Consider the following 25,161-nt stretch of genomic DNA (forward strand, 5'->3'; position numbering starts at 1 on the left):
ACTGTTTTCTTGAATGGAAATCTGATTTTATTTTTTATTTATTTATTTTAAAGATTTATTTATTTATTTATACAAGCACTGGGTACAGTCAGCAGCATGGGAGGGTGAGAGATTTCACCAGAGCCCGAGGGGAGAGCAGAACAGGCAGACTGACGAAATACACTGCTGAGGGGAGCAGCGGGCGGCGGGAGAGGTCTGCATGCCATGTGGGACCCTCGCCCGGCGGCCGGGGATCAAACTGGCCCTGCAGAGGCTGCAGACAGCTTCACAGCCCAGCGCTCAACCGCTGCGCCACCAGGGGAGACCCGGAAATCTGATTTTAGATGAAAGTTTTGCAGAACTTGACCTTCATAAAACCCTATTTGGATAGCATTCCTGGGAGTGGCTTGTGTATTGAAGGGTGTTGTTCCACAGATTCTATTTCACTTGTTAGAAGAGGGTTAAGCAAGGAGTGTAGCCATGCAGAAAATTCCTGCTGAGATGAGACAGATATCTGAAATGTTTTTGACTTTTTTATTTGTTCTTTCAATAGAGGAGCTAATGAATATTAATAATATCGTGATTATTTTTAGATTTTAGTCCGGTATGACCAAATGTTAGAGTCTTCCTTATCCTGCTATGTTTGTCACCAGTAAAAATTTTAAAGTAGTTTTCTGACTCTGTTGCACTTACAACTAAGTAACTGCCTTTAAGATATTTTTTATCTTAACAAAAACTCTTTTGTACCTCAAAATCCTTCTGCTTCCCCTCGGTCAGTCTTTGAGTTGGCTATCAGAACTGAATCAAACTAAAGTTTTTATTTCATTTAACTTTTCCCTTCCAAGCTATCTTTTTTAGTTCTATGCTTAGGTTAACCTCAACTTTAGATTGACTGATGAACCTGTGACTCAAATCCAAATTTCAGCTCAGTTTAGTGTCAGCTTAAAACCACATTAAACTAAAAAAAAAAACAAAAAACCACATTAAACTGCTGTGTGCCACTTGACCTCAAGCAGAGCCCCAAGTGGTGAGGGTGTTTTTCAGCAGAACTTCTTATTGAGATTTTTGAAACGTGAACACACTGTCTAATACATGTATTACACTACTCATGTACAGTTGTCAAGGTCAGCCGTGGCTGTGAGGTTGTCACTGACATTTACACATTGGAATAATATGTTAATTAGACATCTACTAACTCGGAATGCACTTCCTGGTTTTCAGTTCACCAGTTGATGTGTTATCTCTAAGGACCAGGGAGTCAGCTCGCAGCCACACTTACATGGAAGATTCTTGGCTGTGCAGCAGATAAGAAGCGAAGGCAGTATGTTTGTGCTATTCTATAATAGAAATACACACGTAATGACCCGATGTTATTTTCTTAGGGTGCATCCTTTGTTTTTCTGGTTTCGGTCTTTTCGTCATAGGATGGCATTAGCTCTGTGTCTGCAGGTGCTGTGCAGCCTGGGGGGCTGGCTCTCGCTCTACAGTTCTTTCTGCTGCCTGAATAAGCACCGAAGCTATGAGTGGAGCTGCCGGCTGGTTACCTTCACCCATGGAGTCCTCTCTATAGGCCTCTCCGCTTATATTGGCTTCATTGATGGCCCTTGGCCTTTTACCCACCCAGGTAGGTGGGAGATATTAGAGGATTTCCCCTGAGGGAATGGTTTGGGGGTAGTCTGAAAAGGATGGGACTTTTTCACAGAATCTGAACTATATTGAAGAATATTGGAGTAGTTAATATTATAATTTGTAGAGGGAGTCTTCTTCATTGTTAATGCTGATGTTGTATATACCCCCACTTGCACTTTTCATAATGCTCTACTTTTAAAACAGAATATAAATGCTTATTATATTGTAAATCCACCAAAACATACATAACATGAAACCAATATCTATATCTTCCTCCTTCACTCCAGACACAAATGAATTGTGTTATACAAATCTCTTGGCACACTGCAATTCTTACTTGATTATATTCAAAATGTGTCATCATCTGATGTCTATATAAATGGACCTTCTCTGTCCTTTTAAATTGTTATATGCTATTGTGCTATATGCATTTTCCATCATGTACTTAACAAATGCCTCTTATTTCTGGCAGCTATATTAATTTCTAAGTTGCTAGATGTGCAGGTATTCCTCAGAATGCAAAAATTATATCCCCCTGAGTGAGTTTACTGGGACTACCATGACAATATACCACAGAATGGGTATTTTAAACAACAGAAATTAATTTCCTCACCATTCTAGAGTTTAGAAGTTCAGGATCAAGGTCAATCCCAGCTGGTTTCTTCTCAGGCTTAGCTCCTTTGCTTGCAGGTGGCTGCTTTCTTGCTATGTCCTAACAGAATCTTCCCTTCATGCCTGTCAATGTCCTAATCTTTTTCTTTAAGTCATATTCACCAGTCATATTGGATTAGGGCCCACACTGAATACCTCGTTTTAACTTAATTACCTCTGTAGTGGCCTTGCTCCCAAATACAGTCACATTCTGGTGTACTGGGGAGTTGGAAGTTCAAAATTTGAATTTAGGGGGATATAATTCAGTTCATAAGTCCCTTAAAATACTATTTTTAAAAATTACTTTAGATTCTTTTTAAAAAAATTTCCTTAGATGCCCATATAAAGCTTCAAAGTTTTCCCCCCAACTGTCAAGCAAATACAAATATAATTCTTAAGCTTTGTGTTTTATATGAAGGTTCTTAATAGATTCAAACATGTCAAGTCTCTGTACCTTATCTTCTTGGACTGGGAACATATTCAATTATGGGTTTCTTTCCAGAGTCTGCTTTCAAGGTGGGTAGGGCCAACCAGGGTCCATTAATCTAAGCCATTAATGGGAAGAAAAAATAGAGTGCAGAAACAGACCACTAGCTGGGAAAGAGAAAGAAAGAAAGGAAGAAATTGTGCAGAATATTCATTGAAAAAACAAGATAGTTCGCTTGAATGGTGCTATCAACAGAAGACACTGTTGCTGGTGCCCCAATCACTCCTTAAGATTTGACTCATCAGAAGAGCATTTCCTGGGTCCTGTAACATTGCTTGGTTTGATAAAGACCTACATTTTAGATTTCAGTCTAAAGTAGGTTATCACTAAGACTCATGTATCTATCATTGATTTTACTTTCAGTGATTCAAAATGGTTTGAAAGACAACATAGGATCCCTATGCCGGACAGCTCAGTTCCTGGTCACTCAGTTTGCTTTTGTCTTGGTTTATTTCAGGCTCACCCAATACACCTCTCCAAGTGCACGTTTTATGTCTCACCTTGGGCTACTTCATCTTCGACTTGAGCTGGTGCATCTACTTCCAGTCCGAGGGTGCCCTGATGCTGGCTCACCACACACTGAGCATCCTGGGCATCATCATGGCCCTGGTGCTGGGTGAGTCAGGCACAGAGGTCAATGCGGTCCTTTTTGGAAGTGAGATTACCAACCCCTTGCTACAGATGCGCTGGTTTCTCCGTGAAACAGGGCGCTACCACAGTTTCACTGGAGACGTGGTGGACTTCCTCTTTGTAGCCCTGTTCACCGGAGTGAGGATTGGCGTGGGAGCCCGCCTCCTCTTCTGTGAAATGGTCTCACCTAAGCCCAAGTGGTTTGTGAAGGTTGGGGGAATAGCAATGTATGCCGTGTCTTGGTGTTTCATGGTTAGCATCTGGCGCTTTGCATGGAAGAAAAGCATCAAGAAGTACCATGCCTGGAGAAGCAGGTGGAGCGAGGAGCGGCAGCTAACACATAATGGACATCTCAAGACGCACTAGACAAGGGTTGCGCCAGATAATGGATTGGGTTAAGTCAGCCATGGAAACCAGACTGGGAATACAGCTGTTAAGGAATCACCCTTGTAACAAACTTAGGTATCAAAAAAAGGGGGGCTGGTTTAATGTATTGATAAGTTTGGTCAGACTTGGAGCAGAGCATGTGCCGGTATTAAATTGCTAACGTCTCCAGGGCACAGATACAGAAAGTAAGACTACTCAGTGGTGGCTGTGAATAAGAGCTATGAGGTGAGCACTCCTGCATTCCTGTTAGTGTGTGGTGTTTCTGGGCTCTCTTGTCCTGGAGGCTCGATGTTCAGGCAGCTTAAAAAGGGACTTGAGAAAGATGAGCACTATTTCTTCCTTGTTCCCTTGAGAAATGATGACTTCAGTAGATTCTGCTCTCCATGGGACAGTTTAAACAAATTCATCCCATTTACTATAAAAAAAGGAGCTTCCAGGAAAATAGATCTCTTTGGCATTCTGAGCATTTGCTCAGGGATTTGGATCTGCTTAAACCAAGGGGGGGATAAAGGGAAGAGAGAAGGATAGGGGTAAAACTGTGTCATTGGTGGGGCCCCCCAATGCCAACTGTCAGGGGTCTCTCGGACTCTGATTTATTACAGCGGAAGGATACAAAGAAATATCAAAGGGAAAAGGCACCTGGGGCAGAGTCCAGGGGAAACCAGGCCTGAGTTTTTTGAATCCTCTCCCAGTAAGATCACACAGTGTGTGCTTCATCCCTCTAGCAATGATTTGTGACAACATGTGTGAAATGTGGTCGACCAAGAATGCTCATTAGAGACCCAAGGTTTTTATCGGGGGCTGGTCCTGTAGGCAGCCTCTGGCTGGCACATAGTAAAATTCCTGACTCCCAGAAGGAAAGTGGGTGTTCAGCATAAACCACATTGTTTGCACAAACAATTTAGGCTCAGCAGACTGGTCATCAATCAGCTAATGTGGGGAGCCCTCCCAAAATCTAAGTTTCCAGATGCCACCAAGAGCCGACCTTCCAAGCAGCCCTTTCCGAGGATAGCAGTTCAGGCCTGCTATGTTAATTCTTTTCTGCACAAAAACCATCAGTCTAGGGTGCAAGATGAATGAGGTGTGGGCAGAGTTACTGAGTCCTGTTTGGGTTCTGCCCCACCAGGAAAACGATGCCAGTTCTCAGGGCTTTTGTGCATTAATCTCCTAGGCATGAGAGGCTGTGACTAAATTCCATAGGGATTTACCATGTGGATTCCACTGTGCTTGAGATGGCAGTTCAGGTTTCAGTTCTACTATACATTCTGCAAACTAGCACCAAAGACTACGGCGAGTTCTGGCCTCAGGGTGACAAGGCTAATTTTTTTCTTTTCCATTTTAGACACACTTCTTTTAAGTCCTCTTACTATTTTTTCTTTTTCTCTGAAAAAGATCTCACTCACTATGGACAAGGTATTAGGACAAGACTGGTCATGGAAGGAAAAAAATATTTCTTAGTATGATAGTCTCTAAATCTCACTTACGAAGAGCAAGAATGTTAAACCAAGGGGTTAAGAATCAAGAATTCCTGGGTTCTTTTCACTGGCTTTGCTACTCACTTGCCAGACCCTTTGGGCAAGTCCCTTGTTTACTCTTTGCCTCAGTTTCAACCCTGTTGTGAATGAATGAAATATGCCATATTTCAGAAAGAGATTATATGGCATTTGATGTATGGGTTTTTTTTCATGTGGGGCTTTGATGAAAAAAAAAATAACACAAAGTATTATACATTTACATATTTGTTAGTGTTGGTTTGGTGATGTCAGCCCAGTGGTGACTGATTAGCTCAGTGGGTGGGCAAGTGTGTGGGGCCATCGAAGTCAAGTATGAAGGTCAGTAGGAAGTGTCAGCCCATTCTCTGGTCACTGGTAATACTAACCTAATGAGTGGTCTTTGGCCAGACATGAGGGAGTGGTTGCAACCGCAGAAATTCAGAATTGCTGTGGGAAAAGCAGTTTTACAGGCATTTTAACAGTAGATCTTTTCAAAGGACTGACATTTGGTTAAAGAGTTTTGCTGGACATGGAAATAGTCTGACAGCATCAGCTCCATCTCTTGTCTCCCTATGATCAGTGTCCCTAAAAGGCTGGTTAGCTTCTTTCCAACAAAACTGTGGTCAAAGTAGGATGCTGAGGAATGCTGATTTTAGCAAAAGCCTAGTGAAAAAGAGTAGCTTGGCACAGGAGCTAAAAAAGAGCAAAAGAAAAAGCTGGCTCTCGGATTTTGGCACAGTGCAACCTGTTCCATACCAGACAAATGAATAGGCTTCATCTGGTACCAATTCTTTGCTCCTTGTTCCTTAGAAGAGAAGGGACGGCAGATCTTGCTGTTTGGGGGTCCTCTCCTGAGAAAGCACATAGGTTCTTTTAATTTTAAGAAAACTGAACCATGATAAGGGAAAGAGAATCCCTTCTTTCAGCTTTTCTTGATGTATCTAATATGAAGGAATCTCTCAGAGAGAAAAATGTGAAATGAAGATGACTCAGCAGTTAAGATGCTGACTTTTTACATCACAGGTAAATGAAGGGCTAATTCATATGTGATAGGATAAGACAAAATGAAGTACTCATTTGCATTTGGATTACTATGTAATAATTACTAACACTGAAGGATTTATATTTCAAGAAGATTTGTATGATATTTTATAAAAATAAACAACTTTTTATCAATCCAGACTCTGCATTTCTATTTTTGTTATGGTTTTGCCAAGAAGTTAAAAAAAAAACAAAAACTTTTGGCCTGTAGAAATGTTATCCCATATTTCTACTTATCAGTGAAATACCTCTTCTCTGCTACTTATCATCAGCCATTCCTAATATTTACTTGGGGGGTGGGGTGGGGGCAACAATCTACATGTGGAAAATAGTTTGCCAAAAGAGAGAGAGGAAGAATTACTTTCATTCTCATTTTGCCTGTGTGGCAGTTGCCTTGAAAAGGATTCAGTGTCTTGACCTCCCTGGTGGCACAGGGGGTTAAGACACAACCTGTGAAGCTATCCATAGCCACTGCAGCATGAGTTCGATCCCCGGCCAGGGAGCTACCCACATGGTGCAGCAGACCTCTCCTGACTTGCCTGCTGCTCCCCTCAGCAGTGTATTTCAGGCAATCCTCCTGTTCTGTTCCCCACTCTGTCTCTGGTGAATCCTCTCACCCCCCGCACCTCTGGCCTGTATGCCAGTTCTTGTATGCATAAATAACTCTTAAAAAAAAAAGGATTCAGTGTCTGGACTCTGAAGACAGGGCCTTCAGGTCTCTAGAACTGTACTTCCAATGCCCAGAAAATGATGTTGGACTCATGGCAGGTATTCAATGTAAGCGCTTTGAGAGAATGAGGTTTAATTAAATCCCTTTTGAAAACCTCAGTGTGTAGGGTCACTGCTACCATTTTTTCCAGGTGAAGACCCTGGGGAGTGTGTTCTAGCTAGATTTAAGATTTGTGGGTGAATATAGAGATTTTCACCCTTAAAAAATGTTCTAGAATGAATAACAACTGGCTTAATTAAATCCTTTGCTTAGCATCTGCTGAAGCTTTCCCACAGCAAAAGCCTTCTTTGCTCACAGCTAGGACTTTGGGTCTGCTGAATTTTGGAAAGATCTTGAAAGCAGCCTGCCAAGAGGTTTTGTATGCAAGGAAGAGAAGGTGATTTAGGAAACTTTCCCAGTTTGTTTTATTCCTGAAGCTCAAGTATTGGGGCATTTTTAAAAGGAAGAGAGGAACAGCTCATTTTAAAAATGCATGATTTGATGAGTCATTGGGTCCAATTATTTTAATACCTTCAGGTAAAAGTACTCGAATAGGGCAAACAGACGCTTAGTATGTTTAAGGAAGATATAAATTTGGGGATAAAACTTGCATTTTGGTCATTGTATGGAGATGGATGGAGCTCTTCCCAGTTACAGAAAATACGCAGTGTATTTTTCAGGATAGAATTGTTATGCCAGGATATACCAGCAGGTGGCAATGTGTCCTGGTCTGATCCTTAGGAAAGAGGTTTGGAACCCTTATCTGCTGCTATTCTTACCCAAAATAAACATTACAAAATTAGCTGGCTGTGCCCTGAACTTAAAAAAAAAAAAAATCAAGCATTAAAGAGTCATCTTTGGCCTCTGTTTATCTCTTTTTTTTTTTTACCCTCTTCTAACGTCAGTGTTAGCTCATGCATCTATTAAGGGATAATGATCCTTTCGTGAACTGTTGCGGATTGACTTAGAAACAGCATTGCTGAGGTCATTGTTTCCTCCACATCCACTTTTATTAGATTTGCTTTGCCGCTTGATTTCCATAAAAAAAAAAGGCAGAAGTCCCTTACCCAAAACACAGGTTTGGCTTCAATAATCTGAAGACATTTGCATCCAGGAATAGCCACTTTAGATGTTTGCTGGCGGAATTGAAGAAAGATACTGTATGCGCTACCTATATTGCTACAATATTGAATAACGTGATCCTCAAACGAGAGGGGTATCTAAATCTATCTCCGGGTAGATAGGAAACAACGGAGCAAAATTTGAGAACTGTGCAGAGAGAACTGTATTGCTATTTACTGGATAAATGCACTTTATTTTCTCCCATTTTCTTCCACAGCAAGCTTGTTAAGTCGCCGTGGAAAGCACCATGCTTTCTCAATTTGGCAAATTATACATTTCATTTTGCCAAGGCAGAAGCAGCCTAAAAAAAAAAAAAAAATCAATATAACAAGAAATCCTGGCTCCAATTCCCGGGCTCTCTCCCCAGGCCTAAACACCTCCGTCCTCCTCCAGCCCTCCCCTGGCAGCCAGGACATGTGCGCGGCGGCTCCTGTCGGGAGATGAGCCCAGCAGGTGCCCAGGTGAGCGGCTGAGGCCAAAACCTCTTGCGAGTTGCCTCCGAGGAGAGGGACGGTGCCCCGGCCCTTGGACCAGAGTGTGCTCGCCTCGGTCATAAAGTCTATACCTGTTCGCAGAAAATAAGGAGAACAAGTACATTCCCTTAAGGAAGGAAAGTTTCCAGGACAAGGGGGCGGTCATTTCCAAGGGGCCTCCATCCCGGAGACCCCCGGGTTGGGGGGGGGGGCGCTCCTCGGCGGCCTCTGGTAAATGTAAGGTAGAACCAAACACCAGATCGCGGGTATCCCCCGACCCGGGGGGCCATGGTGGGTCTGTGGGTGGGACTCCCGACTGGACGGTGCCCACTTCCCTCCGCCCCTCAGAACTACTTTTTGCCCCCCCCACCGCCCCGCCGCGGCCTCGGCGGAGTGGTCCGCGCGCGGGAGGCGCCCGCCCGCCGAAGGCGCCGGGGACGGCCGGCGGGGGCGCGGGCTGAGGGCGGCGCGGGCGGCGCGGCGGCCCCGCGCGCCGCGGAGGGATCCCGGGTGAGGCGGCTTCGCGAAGTCAGAGGGGAGGAGGCCCAAAAAGTCGGCGGGGGAGGGGAGGGGAAGGGAGGGGACGAGCTCGCTCGTGCTGGACGCGGCTGGGGCCGGGGAGGCAGAACCGGAACCGGAACCTGCGCGCGCGCGCCGGCGATTGTCGCGCGGCCCCCCAGCGCCGGGGCCTCCTCCACCCGCCGCGCGCGCTCCCGCCGCGGCCCGAGCCCCCGGGAGCCTGCCCGGCGCGCCGAGTCGCCGTCACCGCCGGCCGCCCGGGCCGGTGCCTCAGGCCGGGCCCGACGGGAACCTCCCGCCCCTCGCGGGAACCACCGCCCACCGGAGCGTCGGGGAGGAGCCGCCGCCGCCTCTGCCCACTGCGGAAGCGTCCGGGCCTGTGAGGGATGGGGAGCTGCCCGCGGCGCTGAGAGACCCGGTTCCTGTCACCTCCGGCCGCGGGACCCCCTCCCCCGGCGCTCGCGCTCGGCCCGGCGCCCAGAGCCTGGTGGGGGCGGCGAGGAGGCTCAGGAGGGGGCCCGGGCCCTGGGACATGGAACCGCGCGAGCCCGGCGCGGGACGGCCCGAGACGCGGCCGACGCTGCGGCCACGAGCGCCCGGCAGCCCCAGATAGAGCGCGGGGACCAGAGGGCCCGGCCCCGCCGCGGCGGGGACTCGCAGGCCCCCGAGACTGCGGAGGAGGAGCCGGCACCCAGCCCCCAGCTGATCCCGCCCGGGCCGCCGGCCCTCGGCCACCGAGTTTGCTCCCCGTGCCTGGTGGAGGGTTGAGCTCTGGCTCTAGAACGCGCCTGCTGGCAGACTTGCTCGGTTTGTTTTGGGAGATCACTCGTTTTGCTCCAGTTCCCAGCCCCTCTCCTTGACCTCTTCCCGTCGGACGTTCTAGATGACTGAATGGAGTTTTGAGTTGGACTTTTGTGTCCCCTGCGGAGTCGGGCCTGATCCCAGAGCACGGGGGGTGGGGTGGAGGTGTTCCTGTAAAATGCAAGTTGGATAAAAGGAGGACCTCTCGCCAAGGGCCCCAATGAGTGGCACACAGTCTACTATCACCGACAGGTGGGTATGAAGCGCCCCCTTCGCTCATTAGCCTCCTTGGGTTGGGCCCGACCTCGCGGGAGTCTGGGGGTGCTCCTTGCCTGTGCCCAGTGAAGTTGACAGGCATTCGGAAAGGGGGTTGTCTCGAGCTCTGCAGTGAGTCTAGGGCTGCTGCCAAGTCACCCGGTTGATTGAATTTGAAAATGGAGCTTTTTTTCCCTGCAGGGAAACTTTTCTCGAGGAGGGGCTGGTCAGACCTCGGCTGGTTTCCTGTCTGTGGGGTGCATTAGGATTCAGGACTTAATCTTGGAACCAGAGGAAGGTCACTTTGGGTGAAGGTCAATGCCCGAAGTCGGCTGGGTTATTGGTGCTTCATCAGTTTTACTCCTGGCCTGTCTTTCTGTAGACACCGTTACATCTTAGGAATGTCTAGCTGTGAACTTCATTTTGAGATTGTGCGTGATGGTTTATGAACTTTATCTCTTTCAACTGTTGACCTGTAGAGTGTTTAATTATTGTCTAATAATTTTCCAGAATGTTGACATTAGCAGCATCCCAGGCGCTTGCTGAAGCAATATCGAGGAGCTTTAAAACTAATAAGGGGGAAGACATAGGGCTTGATTTTTATTAGGGTATTTTCAAATTTCATTTTCCAGAAACATTTGAGATTAAACCCGAAGGGACTTTTGTAGTACAAGTGTGGCAGGTAAATTTGCTGAGTTCTGTGAGTCCTTTGCAGTGATTATCCAAGATGCCTGATGGTAGTTGGTGAATTGAGCTAGACCATTTGTGCTTTAAGTGGCAGAACCTTAGCCTTTAGAGTAATGCTTTTGACTGTTAGGTTAAGCGATAAACACATATTCACTCCTTTACCACATTTTATTTCTCAGTTTAATGATGACATTTTCTCTTGGTCCCAAATTTTAGCTGGCTTCTTGGTTTTTTTTTTTCAGTCAACTTTCAAACTAGTACGTCACTTAAAAAGAGATGAAATAACTGAATTAGGGGGCCAAAAAAAGCACTTTGATGAAAAGCGTAGTTATAACACGGCTGCACAAGTAGTTCAATTTCCTAATAAGAGAGTTTCACCCAATTGTAAGACTTATTTGTTGATTTTAAAAGGGCCAAATTCCATTATCATACCATAACAGCTACTCCAGAAACCCAACTTCCTCTTCCTGTTGATGCTTTTCCACTGTCACGTGAATGTTCGCCTAAAAGATTCCATTAAATATTTAAACTATATTTATTCTTCATGTGTTTTTACAGTGCCTTTTAATTTTCAGTCAAATAATTTTCACCTTGTCTCAGTACACTTAACATGAGTAACAACATTGCTCATCCTGATTTATTCTAGTGATCCCCATTCTTTTTTTCTTTCAGTGTGTTTTGCTTCTGAGAAATCACTTCATGGATGTATGGGTAATTGTTTTCCCTGTTCATTCAGTTCTTGCCCTTTCTATTGAGTCTGTAGACAAGAAGTCTTATTAGGAATTAACATAGGATTGGTAGTTTTCATTGAATACAAGGGTGTTCAGTTTTGTAGAAACAAAACAAAAATATACAAAACTTATTTCACGTAAAAGTCCCCTAAAAGCCCCTAAGCAGTGACCTACCTTTCTGTTTCCAGTATCTTGATATAAAATTTTGGGTTTGTGTCCTTTTTATAATTTAGATGAGATGTTAAGTATATAATACCTATATGTACTTATAATGCAGTGCCAGGCACTGTGCTTGACGCCGGGATTAAAAGATGAGTATTCTAAGTAAAAGAAAATCTCCAGATTGGTTTGGGTATTAATATCCTTGAATTGGTTTAGGTGCTGCCTGATTTTAAATTTTAAAATAAAAAGAAAAACTCTTAAAAACCATTTAATAAGTACTACGGAGTAGTAGCACCTGTGTGTTAGGTATTTACTACTAGCTTTTTTTTTTTTTTTAAACAAGAAGTATTCTTAAGTAACCACTACTACTTTATTCTGTATCTTACTGAGTAAATATGAAGCAGTGATTTGTTCTTTGGAAAAGTAGTTGATAAGAGTGTATGTTAGGATGAAATCTGGAGCTACTGGCTTAATATTTCTATGTCAGGATGCTTTAACAAAGTTGAGTATCGAATAGTTCCTTGCTTCTTAGCTCTACCTATCCTTGTCCATCTCTCTTTTCTCACTAACTCCAGTGTAGTTTAGGTATATTTTGCTGGTTTTAGAGCTATTGGCAAATTAACCATGCCAGTTTAGCTTTTTAAAGATCCTTTCAAGTTTGAAGTACTGTATGTGGTATGGCTTTGTTTTGTAGAGTGTGCAGGCCCACCAGCCCAGCTGTGTGAGTTAGAGTTCTTTCATTGTGGTGCTTCTGACTACAGAGTCTGTCTGTCTTCAGTTGAAATCAGACTAGCTGGTTTTGGGCGTTGTTCTGTTTTGCAGTTTGTGGCAGGCGACACATGGCTGAACAAGATAAGAAGGGTTTTATTCTTGTGTTAGGGACATGCTGGGGCTGGGATGGAATTCAGCTATGTTTAGGCTCTGATTGGTCATTTTGGATACTCAGAACTCTTATATCCTGTTATTATTTTGCAGTTAAATTAACACATTCATTTACTCTGCTTTTCACCTTCTAGTCTGCAGACTTTCCTTACTTGAATTGATATAGTCATCAATTTAAAACCCAAACTGTGTTCTTAGTAGCTACTGGTTTTTGTTAGCTTGTTTGGTAATATATCTGAACAGCTTAAAAAAATCTGAGTGGTTTATGAGCTACCCAGTCTCTTGCTTTATAACTTCTGGGAGACCTGGAGTTATAGTTTTCAGCTATAGCACTTGAAAAGTGCTGGGTATACCTGATTTCTGCTTTTCAGTTTGCATTGATAGTGCATTCAGTCCTAAAATGTGTCCTATTTATTTCTAGTCTTCATGGATAACTGTGTTCTGTCACTGAGAATTTAGGGCATTAGGACAATTGGAATTTCTGAGAGATAGAGTAGAAGAGAGAATGCTCTTTCAGTGGAATCAATAAGTGAATTCATGCTAGATTCTAGAACAGTGAATTTTCAGGGATAACACCAATCGAATTTTGTAATAAGGATCTTCCTTGAAATAAATGGACCTTTGTCTTATCTATGGGTGGTTTTTTTTTTTTTTTGATTTATAGATAAACAGGTTTTTGATGTATTGGCATTTTCTTCGCACTGAGTTCAGCTTTAGCATGTTTAACTAATGCAGGCTTTTAAAGGAGTCTGGAAACCTATCACTTTATATGTATATACCCAGTAATTAGCATTTTCACTCATGATACTTTTTCTGCCAACATTGCCATATAGTGGTTTTGATGAAAAAACAAAACCCTACTGTATGTGTGCCATTTTCAAGGTTACCTAAGTCAATTGCAAGTAAATTATAACATTTACTTGTGAAGTCAGTCATTCAATAAATACAAAATTGGAGTTGGAGATCAATCAGGATCACAGTACCAGTTTTGTTTTCAACTTTGTTGTCTTTTAGTTGTTTCAGTATAAAAATACTGATTTAGACAGGTAAGCAATTGTACATTCACTTGGACAGTTTTATATAAATCAGTACATACAGTCCAACAAGAATTTTAACATTACAGAGCTATATTCTGCCTGGCTAATGACACACTTACAAGATAATCACATTTATTTCATGAGACTTGAGGAGCTTTATTTGGAACCATTACAAAAATGTTAACTTGGGAGTACTGCTTAACACATTGGTGGTTTCCAGTGTTAAAATGTAGTATATAATATTGAATTAACATATAGGGATTTTTTTGCCCTCAGTCTGAATTTTCAGATTAAAAAATGAAATTTGAGACAAATATTGATGAAACCCATAAAAGTGGATTTTACATATTTTTCTATGGAGCATCGTGATTTCATGCAAAATGTGTTAACAAATGTCTTCTAAAAGCCATCTAGAAATGGGTATGCATTGCTTGCCAAACTGCTATGGGCCACAGAAACGGAAATATATTTTAATGCTTTTCCAGAGGTAATTGGAGATACTCTTACATAGTGATTATTTGACAAAGTTACTAGAAATGTTTCTTATGTAAGGACAGACCCTAGATTTTAACCTGGATTGTCTGTGTCATTTTTTCCTGTCCTGCTTTCCTTTAGTAACTTTCCAACCTGACCAAGTCAGAGTGGGATTTTTCTCTTACAGGATGCTTTCCTAGTACCTTATCCATTCTAATTTTAAGTATCTCTGGAGAATAAAGCTCTCGTCACTTCCTCAGGAGACTGAACAACAATCTGATAGATCTTGTAGTCAGGAAGTTTTTCCTGTTCTTTAGCTCATACTTTTAAGTTGTCCTTTTACTTGTATATACTTGCTGTACCAGGCTTAAATAATGCTCTCCTCCTGTTTTTTGTTTATGTGACTGTAAATTGTTCAGACAGTTACCCACCTCCTTTCCCCTCCCCTCACCCTTATTCTTAACTTAGCTAAGTTCTACGTTTTATGTTGATTCATTGTCTAAAAATCACCCAGTCTCGCTTAATGTTTTACTCAGTCTCCCCGGGTACTTTCCTGTGCAAAATGATTCTTTCCTTAGTTGCTCTTCTAGTACAAAATGTCATACTCTGTTTTTCTATCTTTATCCATATTCTAGAGCAACAAATTCTAACTTCAGTTTTACTTAAATTCAGAAGGCCTTCAAGTTTTCTCCAGGCACAGCTCAAAATTGTCTATCAAGAGTCTCAAGGCTTATTTTAATTCACTTTTATTTTAGATAGTTTTTAGAATGGATGTGGGAAATATCACAGTCAATAAAACAAACAGATTTATAGACAACATAATTACCATATCAACTTCTTGAGCAATTACTCATGTTCTAAAAAGTGTCTTTACAAAGTGATTCTTTTTTGAATGTGTCTCTAATGAACAAGTGTTAGATGTGACAAAAGGGTAGCATACAGAGATAATAAGCAATACCTTGGTTGAAAATCAGAAGTGAGGATAAAACATCTTTGAGCTTATAAGTAAATAAAGAAATGTGACTGTAGCTTTAAAGTAAAATATTAGTTGCAGTGTGGTGTGATACATCTGGAAGTTGTTACTCTTTTTTTTTCTGTGTTTTTTCAGTTTTACCTTTAATTGTATGTCTTTTTTTCCTTTTTTCTTTTTTTCTTTTATTTCCTTTTATAGTAGTGAAAAGAAATAGACCTGCATTGCTTAGCAGTATTTTTTCAGTAAAATGTACTATTGTTCAAATTAAAAGTAACATTTTACTCTTTTGCTTTTGTATTTGTAAAAATTGTTACTAATAATAAGTGACAATAATGGAATGAAAAAGTGCATATTCAAACTATTATAAAATATGTAAGGTTATCAAGCTCTTGAATATTTTCCTAATATACCTTTTTTTACTGATTCTTAGTTTCAAATTATTTAAATAGAGGTCTGTCTTTGTTCTTTTGCATCAACTTTAGATTTTAGAAATTTAGGACATTACTTTTCAACTTAGGATATCTAGAGTACCAAGATAACCTTATATAAAGGACATTTGTAAGACTATTTCTAATTCAGTGAAAAGTCTATGAAGTTAGTACCTAGTGTTTGAGCTTTTAAATTATGCAGTGATAATACATGATGGTGCTAAAGGTCAGATGTTTTGCCTAAATTGCATAAATATACATTGTTGACTTTCAGAAAAAGGAGAAATGTACTAATAAGTTAACTTTATTGAATTAGCATGCACCAGGGCAGCTAACAGTTTCAGTTCATACCAAAACAGAATCTTTTACTAATTCAAATGCTGAATCCTGGTTTTTGAGATCATAGTCACATGGCAGGCCTGGTTGGCTTCCCAGTGTTGAAAGACAAGCAAATCTAATGGCCAATGAAAAAATTAGATTTCCTGTCTTGGGACTGTGAGTAACAATTCACAAAGAAATTGAAAATACATGAGAAGACCTGGCTTAGTTATAATGCTTATAGCTAGTTACCCACTTGTCACAGTGCTTTTTCATTTGACATTTTAAAGCTTATTGTAGACATCTGAAGATACTGCCCTGAGATTACAGTTTTGGTTAAATATTACATTTAAATGCCGACTTTAGGTTCATAGACTTAAGAGATCAAAAGTAAATTTTGTAGGTCTTCCCATGGATTCAGAAAATGTAGATCATCCTTTTGTTGAAAAGTCAGAGGTTCAAACAGCATCAGAAGAAATTGTGTGAAATTGGACACATAGTATAGAATTGGCTGTACCTTGTCAGAAGAGTAATAAGGCCCCCCCCAATACCCCCCCCCCCAAACATTTAAGTACAAATAGGAAATCCTTTGATGGTCTTAGACATATCTTTCCAAAGGATGTGTTATCTGCGTGTATTCTAGACACAATCTGATATGCTGTGGTTTGCCCTGTATGGTCTCTGTGGTTTACTCAGAGGAAGTGGTTCTTGTGGGTAAAGGTCTGATCTTTTCACAGATTGTTGGTGGCACATGCACTGTCAGCTTATTTCCGGTTTTATTGGTTGTTTGGGGTGGACTTACTCTGGGCAAGTACCTCTGAAAGGGTATTTTAATATTTTGCAGTGGCAGGATAGATGGTTATAATGTATACAGCTACCTCTCAGGTGATAAGAGTATTAAATTAATGTTTGTAAAGTGCCTTGAGATCAGGATGAAAAGTGCAGGCATGTTCCTTATATCTGCAGGTTACTACTATATTCAGCTATTGCTCAAATTTAAGTAAAAACGTGCTGTTGTAGTAAAATGTTACTTTAATAAGTTTTTTGACTCCTATAATCATTCAAGTGTTTAATTACTACAAGAGTCATGAGTAGAATTCCTTCTAACTTTTAACAAATTTTATCCTATATGGATTAACTTAGTGGAGTAGATAACTTGTTTATACTATTGTTTAAGGCTTGTTCACAGAACTTAATGTCTAGAGCCAATGTCTTCACCAGTTTAACTAGCACACTAAAATAATGTTAATTGAGAAAATTTCCACCCATATGCAAAACCCTGTATTTGCTTTGATGAAAACTAAAGGTGAGGATACTGATAGACTTGCCTGTCATACTCCTGATTTTTTTTTTAATCTAACCTTTGCCATTTTAACGATAACTTTTTGAGGGAGAAACGAACTTTCTTTATAACTAAATTGGTTTTTTTTTGAGGGGGGTGAGGGGGGTGTTGCCAGAAGGCAGTGTCATGGTTTTATTAACATGATACATGCCCGCGAGCTGGCCGCTCCTCTTCGCTGCACAGCCTGGCGTTGGGATTGGTGCCTCGGATGGCCGCTGTGCTGCTCTTTCCACAGTGGCGTTGCGGTTCTTGGCGAGACGTTGTGAGCGATCTCAGCACAGTAAGATTTGTTACACGTCGGCAGCACTTCGAGCTCCTTGACGTTGTGCACTAGGAACTTGGGGAAGCCACTGGGCAGCATGTGCTTTGTTTTCTTGCTGCTCTATAACCAAAGTTGGGCATCAAGATCTTGTGAACCTTCTGCACACCCGGTTATCAGTGCCTCTGTGTTTCCACCAGTTACGCTTAATTTTGACACATCGGTCTGATTGGTGTCGGATGAACTTCTTGGTCCTCTTTTTGACCATCTTGGACTTTCTGAGGGGGTCTGAGGACAGCCATAATGCTGGATGGAAACGGTGGCCACCACCGTAGGCAGCGCCAAGTAAGAGAGCTAAAACTCAATTGTCAGCTGATTTTTTTGTGTGTGTTCCTCAAGGGTGGGAGGATACACCATTTTTTAAAACTTCATTTTTCATAATTATTGCTTTATTTTTATATATGCATGTTTTAATTCTAAAAAGTATAAGGAAGAAAAAAATGGCCCAAATTTCTAACTATGCAGATGATGTTGCTTAGGTTAAAAAAAGAAAACAGAAACATTTGCACAATATAAAAATTCGGATGATATATAATGGTATAAATAAGGTCTTCCTCTGATCTTATACTTAGCCGTACACACCTACCAATTCTCAGACACTCTTCAGATGTAAGTATAGGGTTTTTTTTGTCTATCTTCCAAAACATTCTTATAAATATATCAGCTTATTATTTAAATGTTCTTTGCACCTAGTTCATAGTGGGTGGATCTGTCAGATTTTGCTTGATTATGCTACCATAGCAACAACAAATTTCAGTGACTTACAGCACTGGTTTATTTCTTGCATAATAAACCAGCTGTGGATAGGTATAGAATTTTTGGAATTTTGGGTGAAGGTAAACCCCTGCCTGGGATATGCCATTATTGTGGCAAAGGGAAAGAACAGGAAAACCCATGCAAATATGCCAAGACTCAAACCTTCTTTCAGTAGTGGTGTCCGTCAATCCCATCAGCTCACATGTTACTGGCCAAAGCTAGTCATGTGGTTAAGTTCATTATCAGTGGGCCAGGGATATATACTCCTCTCAGAGGTGGCCTTGCAAAAGTCATGTGATGGTAGATAAAGCTTCATTGTCCTTTTAAGGAAGGAAAGGGAATTGAATAATTTAGAAACAGGAATATAGGCTACCACAAGAAGTGCTCAATAAGTGCTTATTAAATTTGATATTTTGAATCAGTTAAAAATTTTTGTGTGTGTGTGTATAATTCAAACATATACTGAAGAACAGAATATAATAGTATGATGAATCTTCATGTTCCCATCATTAATGCCAGTGATTATCAGTGCATGGACAGTCATGGAGTATCTGTTTCCTTCCTCTTTCTCCACCCTGGATTATTTTAAAGCAGTTTCTGGACATCATACTTCAACCATAAATATTTCACTAACTATCTTTGAAAGAAAAGGTCTAAAATTGTGGCTTCCTATAGTGAATTTTTGCTAATAGTTTAAGGTAATGGTAGTGTGGCTGTCAATTAGGGGGATGTTCTTATATCCAGTTGATCTCAAATTTGACAGCCAGAAACTTGTCTTCACTTCATTTTGAGTATTCCAGAGGAGGATGTTACCATTTTTCCAGCGTCTCTTTTTCTCCATTTTAATATATATGTGAAACAGGTAATTAACCTGTGGAAAAAATAACATTGCAACAGATTTGATTTTGAGCCTCTGTTGGAATGATGCCAGTTGAAAGGAATCCCAGCCCTTAATGGCACTGAGTCTTCCGAGAATTCCTAGTCAAGTGATGTTATTTACTCTGGAGAAGAACATCAGAGTCATTTATAAAAATCCTGTATTCACCTGTGCTTTTTGTTGTGCAGAGAAAGGCTCTATCAAATCTTTAAGGAGATCCCTAATATAAAGTAAGGAGGTGAGTCTACCTAATTTTACTTTATAAATAATTGTAGCCACTTTTAGCTACTTAGGTTTGCGATCTGAGGGCCTCAAAGTAACTTATGGTTTGACTCAATGCTTCACAAATTTTGCTAGCATAAAGTGTAATATATTAAGTTTATTTGCATTTCTGTGGTTATGGGGATTAATAGGCCTTACATTATGGATCTAGGGTCGTCAGTGTCATGGGACATTGTTTGGGGAGGGGGTGTTACATAATAAACAGTGGGAAGCAAATTCAACAGATATAATCCCTTTATTTTGTAGCTTGACAGATAACAATGAGGGAGGGATCAAAGAGATTTATAAAGACTGGCTGTAAATTGTTGTAACTAGATGAAAATAGTTTATTTTAGTATAGTACTACTATTTAATTTTATTTTTTTAACTGGCTTCTTTTGTTGTTCAGAGAGACAATGTGTTCTTTCTAGATATTCATACAGTTTTCATTTTTAAAATTGTTATATTGTAAATCTCATTTCACAATCCACCTAGTAATTATAATAGAAGATGACTGTCATTCACTTGTAAATAAAACTTTACTTAAATTTGAGTTTTTCTTCACATTGAATTGATTCTGGCTTTGATTGTTTGGGATAATAGTCTATTTGAAGTGTAAATAAACATTTTTCCCCCATCGGTAGTAACTTTACTGTTATGCACGTTTTTTAAATTGTATTATGACTGAAAAACATTAGTTTTCAGAGATAGTAGTTTGTCAGTACCTTTGTCAGCATAATATACTTGTACTTCAGTTGCGTTTTTGTTATATTAGTTGCACAATTTGGGGAAAAGTTTGTGGTTTCCATTACTGTATTTACCCAGAAGCCCTACATGATCAGAATTCTAAGACAGTGTTTAAAAATAAATTGAGCATGTTGTCTGAATGTGAAAGTAAAAAAAGAGAAGCATTTCACTATTCAGTTATTGCTTACTGGGATACAAAGTATAGTTCTGTTTCCAAAAGTAGGACTTAAGTGAAATACTATATGGCTAGATATTAGTTTATTATTAATTTTGACTCCCCTGCCAGAATTCCTTTTGAGACTATTGTTTGTCAAAGATAAAAGTAGAAGCCTTTAAAGGAAAAATTATTCTGGCACTTTGTTTTATATATATTAATTTTTATTTTTTTAGCCTTTGTAAGAAAGGAGCAATACAAGGCATAGAATGACATGATAGAGGAAAGAGCATGGTTTTTCATTCAGCCTTTTCCTGCTACTTACTAGGTTACTTCTGAACAGTAACTTTCTTATTTGTAAAAAACGTTAACAGTAACACTATCATCACAGAGTCCTCATAAAGATTAAATGAGAATGTATTTAAATATCTAGATCATATGAAGTAAATAATGTATAACAGATGTTATTGTTTAAATCTCAGAAATCAGTTAGATGTTCCTCAAATTTTGTGCATGTACAATGATTTTGAATCATGTGTATTGGCTGCTGCTCAGTGCTGTTACCTTACTGTGATAATGTGCCTTATCATTTATATTTCAAATTATATGCTATTTTTAGAATTAAGGTGCAGTTGTAAGTAAGGAATAGGCTAAAGGAGAAACAGTTACTTTGATTCAGATTATGTAAAAAGACATCTTAGTGGAAAATGGGTGAGTTTTTTAGTATTGACAGTTAACTTTTAAATGTGTCTTTGATCATTCACAATTTGTCTGGTTTTATTTTTGCAATATTAGTTAATTTATTCATATATTCAGTAAATATTGAGTGCCTGCTCTGTGTAGGTCTTTGGGTTGGCAAAGTTATTTTGAAACATTGCTACTTTATATTTAAGAATTTATATTTAAGAATTTAGAAATTTGCCTGTAGGAGTGATTCATTGTTTAGCACTGCAGTCAAAATGAGAAGTCATGTATTTGGGGGAAAGCAATGATATGAAATCATTGTTAATGATTACATTTGTATTATTTTCCAATTTAAAAAAATTAGTGTTGCTTATATACTATCCTTTTATGTTTTCCTTTTTTAGTTTAATTATAGTTTAGTGAGTTAACTAGACTAAAATGGAAAGGACATAGTCTAAGTTAAGTTTAAGAAGTTTTAGATATTTATGTTGTGTGAATAGAGGAAATCATATTTTATTGCTTTAGTCTCTGCTTGAAGAACCACCCCTTTACTTAATTAGCTACCTTTTTGAAGGTAGCAGCTTATTAAGCTGCTACTTTTTGCATTCAGTGAAAATGTGATAACTGTGAGGATGATTTGATCAATGACGGATTCTAGAAATTACAGTAGTTTGATTAGCAAGACAGTGCTTAAGTCATGACCTGTTGCTCTGAGATTCTACTTTGAAAGTTGACAAGATGAATGTAAGTGAAAATGAGAATTTAAAATAGTTGGTAATTACTCTGTATTAAGAAATTTGGAATGTGGTAAAGGATTTTCAATTTTTTGTGTACATACTAAGTGGTGAGTACTGTGCATCATCTTTTTTAGTCTTCTTAGTTGAGTAGGTTCAATATTGTGCCTTCTGTTTTTAAACAGAGAAAAATGAGACTTTCATGCATTACTAACTTACTCAAAGTCATGTAGTTTCTAAAAAGAGGAACTGGAATTTTGACTCCAGTGCCTATTTTATTCGGCTTACTGGTTTAGGACCTCTCCATACTCACGTTGACTTATCTCCATCAGTCACGTTGATCTTTTGAATCAGATGGATGAAATTCAGGTTGACTTTGTCTTTAACAACACCATTAAAGTCATGTCTTCACATTTTAACTTCTGTGTTTTATTCTTGCCACTCTTTATTTACCTGTTCACTTTTTCAGATTTCTGACATGAGGGGCTTTGTCTCATATCATCTAAAGAACAGTTACATTGTTTTTTTGTTTCTTATTCATTGTTTAAATATGCATATATCTGTAAACATCGAACTTTTTTGAACCCTAACATATATTGCTTATAAATAATTTTCTTTTATCACTTTTTTAAAGTTTTAAGAAGTTTAAGGTAGATGTAGTACAAAGGGTGTGTGTGTGTATTGTAAGCACACAGCAGTAGGAAGTAACTCAAAATGTTGTATATGAGTTTGTGGAAGACAAGGTAGCAAATGGATGATCTGAATAGGTGATCAGTCCTTTGTGAAGCATATAAATGATTTAAGCAAATTGGGTTTAAGTTTTTTGTTAGCAAGAGTCTGTGGTTAAATGACAAAGGAGATTCTTTCTAAAGATTTTTTTGTTAAAGTAGTGATTTTCCCTTTATCATTGAGTTTATATTTTCTACCACTTAAATAAGTTATTATACTCTTATTCTAGTTCTGGATTCATCCTCTGAGTCATAAAACATTGTCACTTTTAATCTTCATTTCTTTGTTGTTTTAATCTTCATTCTTTGTTTTTTTTTTTTTTTCGGTTAAATTCTGTGGCATTATGTTTAGCTACCTTTTCATGCCATAATAGTGGAAAGAAAATTTGCTTCAGAGATCAATAAGTGTGTTATTTTTTAACCTAACCCGTGTTAGCTATAAATTGTTTTCTTGCACTTTCTTAGTAATCTCAGAGAAACTAGAACAGTTATGCAGATATATCATTGATTTAAAAAAGAAGCCCACAAATTAAACTTTACTTAGTGAGTACTGTTTCAAGGTAGAAAAAGACCAGAAATTATAATTAGAAGAATTTTACTCGGTTTAAGATTTACAAAGGAATTGCATGCAGAAAGGCAATGCCCTTTGAAGCACTCTTATAAGATGAAGAGACTTTATAGTTTATAGCCCTTGGGGAGCTCTACAGACATCCGCTATGCTGAGTTCTGGGAAGCTGCTTTTTCCCATGCTTGCAGCCTCTCTGTGGGGTAAAGGTCTGTTAATTTTGCATAAATATTTACCATATCTCATTTTAGCTTGCAGTGCTTCCTCACACTGTTAGCAATAAGGAGACCTTTGCTTATCCAGCTTGAAAAGTTTATTGTTATCCATATGACTAGTCTGGAGAGTGTTCTGTTATCTTTGAGGGTTGATGAAGTTAAAAAGTCAGATTAGAAAAAAAAATAATGCAGAGGTAAACAACCAATGCACAGTCTGTCATTTTGTTATAAAAATATTTGCCCATGCTTATTTCTCTACATTTAAAAATGAAAAGGTTATCACACCAACTCTGCATTTCAGTTCTGTCACATCTAACAAGTCAAATTATTCTCACTTTCAGATGTTTATTTGTGAGACCAGTAGTAATTTTTACACTTGACTTTACTATATTTTTAACCCTGTTTCCTCATTTAGTAACAGTAATAAGTAACTTTCATTTATTGAGTATCATCCTAGGTACTTTATAGGAATTGTATTTAATATATAACAACACTATAAAGCAGATGTTATTCCCATTTTAGAGATGAAATAAAACCCTTTAAAGTGCCTTAAGGACTGTAAGCTGTGAAGTCTTAAGATTCAAAGACGGTCAGAATTCCTAGCTAGTATGTTTTTGGTACCAGGTTAAAATCCAAGTCTTTTCTTCTTGGTTCATTATATTTGCTATTGCACACAATTTTGGGTAATATCATTTTTGTGAAGTTACTGTCCAAAAGCAAATAGAAAGTAAACTTCAAATAAAAAATTTCAGAGAAAGTTTATTTAATCCTTTGTCTTTTAATATAAATTACAGCAGCAATTTCCAAATTGTGTTCCAGGGAATATTCTGGATTCTTTAATGGGAATATAATTTTTTGTTTTGCCCAATTTTCTTATGTGACTTTTGATATCACAGGCACTCAAGGCAAAAGGTAGAATGTAAAATGAAATTAATGTGTAATCCTCAAACTTTGTTTTTATTTTAAAAAGGTTTAATTTATTATTTAAAAATGGCCCAATTTATTTTATTAGTCAAAAACAGTCTAATTTTGCAATTTCATATGATTTGTCCTATGAACATATTTGCTTGCCCTCTTGGAAGGAATCTACCTTCAGTTTATGTTTTTCCATCTCTTACTTTCTTCTCCCCCATACCCTTTTTGTATGTACCCCTATCTGACTCCATTTATGACCTGTGCTATCCTCAGTCTTTTGTTTATTGCTGTTCAAGTCCTTTTGCTATTTCCCAAAATTTTCTGATCACATAGTAGGTATCCAGTAGGGTTCTTGGAGTATTTACTATTTTTCTTTAACCTAGTAAAAGTTATGTCAAAGTTGATACATTCTATTTTGCCCTTTCTCATGCTTGCTTTATCTTTCTAGGAAGTAGTAACCCAATCATTAATCTCTCCAAAATACATATTTTGAATAAAAGTTATGTAGTACATATTATTTTACTTATTTCTCATGGTGACCCTGTGAGGTAATAATTTTACAATATAATCTTCATTTTACAAGCAAAGACATGGAAGCTCAGAAAGTTCAAGTCGCATGCTTAGTGAGTGATTAAAACTGGAATTTTGGAGTTTGTTTGACTTCCTAGCCGTCTGTCTTAAACACCATGCTTTACTACTACTTATAGTTAGCATTGAATCAGGTACTATTTCTGCCTTTCAGGAGCTTCTAGTCTGACACAGGCAGCTATATGGGCAGCTCAGTATATAGGGTACAGTGGGAACTCAGAGAAGAGTAATACTTTCTGGATAAATAGAAACAGCTTCATAGAGCCCATGAATGCGTCCATTAAATCCTGAAAGATAGGTTGTATTTACCACACAAATGAGGGATAGAAGAATATTTCAGATAAAAGTAGTAAAATAAAGGCACAGAGCTGAAATAGCTTAGTGCGTATAGTTCAGTGTTACTAAAGC

At 39.2% G+C, this 25,161-nt stretch overlaps 2 protein-coding genes and 1 pseudogene across 4 annotated transcripts in view; 2 read left to right on the forward strand and 1 right to left on the reverse strand.

Annotated features, from left to right (window-relative positions):
* Positions 1 to 1,338: 1,338 nt before the first annotated feature.
* Positions 1,339 to 3,742, forward strand: TLCD5 (TLC domain containing 5; the record flags this gene model as incomplete). 2 transcript variants are annotated; one of them, XM_084249072.1, is made up of 3 exons in its annotated part: positions 1,339 to 1,603; positions 3,204 to 3,276; positions 3,634 to 3,742. In XM_084249072.1, 3 exons carry the CDS (start codon positions 1,339 to 1,341, stop codon positions 3,740 to 3,742), a joined length of 447 nt encoding a protein of 148 aa, XP_084105198.1. The 2 variants fall into 2 exon arrangements, with proteins under 2 accessions (XP_084105198.1, XP_084105199.1); XM_084249073.1 differs by having other exon boundaries at positions 1,404 to 1,603; positions 3,204 to 3,742.
* Positions 3,743 to 10,141: 6,399 nt separating this feature from the next.
* Positions 10,142 to 25,161, forward strand: part of ARHGEF12 (Rho guanine nucleotide exchange factor 12) — a gene marked incomplete at both ends in the record, with an annotated part of 117,622 nt that continues 102,602 nt past the window's right edge. Inside the window, one exon of the mRNA XM_084249558.1 lies at positions 10,142 to 10,173. Within this exon, the coding sequence (XP_084105684.1) occupies positions 10,142 to 10,173 (32 nt within the window). The remainder of the gene's footprint in view (positions 10,174 to 25,161) is intronic.
* LOC311180564 (large ribosomal subunit protein eL32-like) lies at positions 17,346 to 17,771 on the reverse strand (annotated as a pseudogene). The gene has a single exon. The product of its transcript is annotated as a large ribosomal subunit protein eL32-like (transcript).

This window comes from Talpa europaea, assembly GCF_964194135.1.
Source record: "Talpa europaea genome assembly, chromosome: 12".
Classification (NCBI taxonomy): Eukaryota; Metazoa; Chordata; class Mammalia; order Eulipotyphla; family Talpidae; genus Talpa; species Talpa europaea.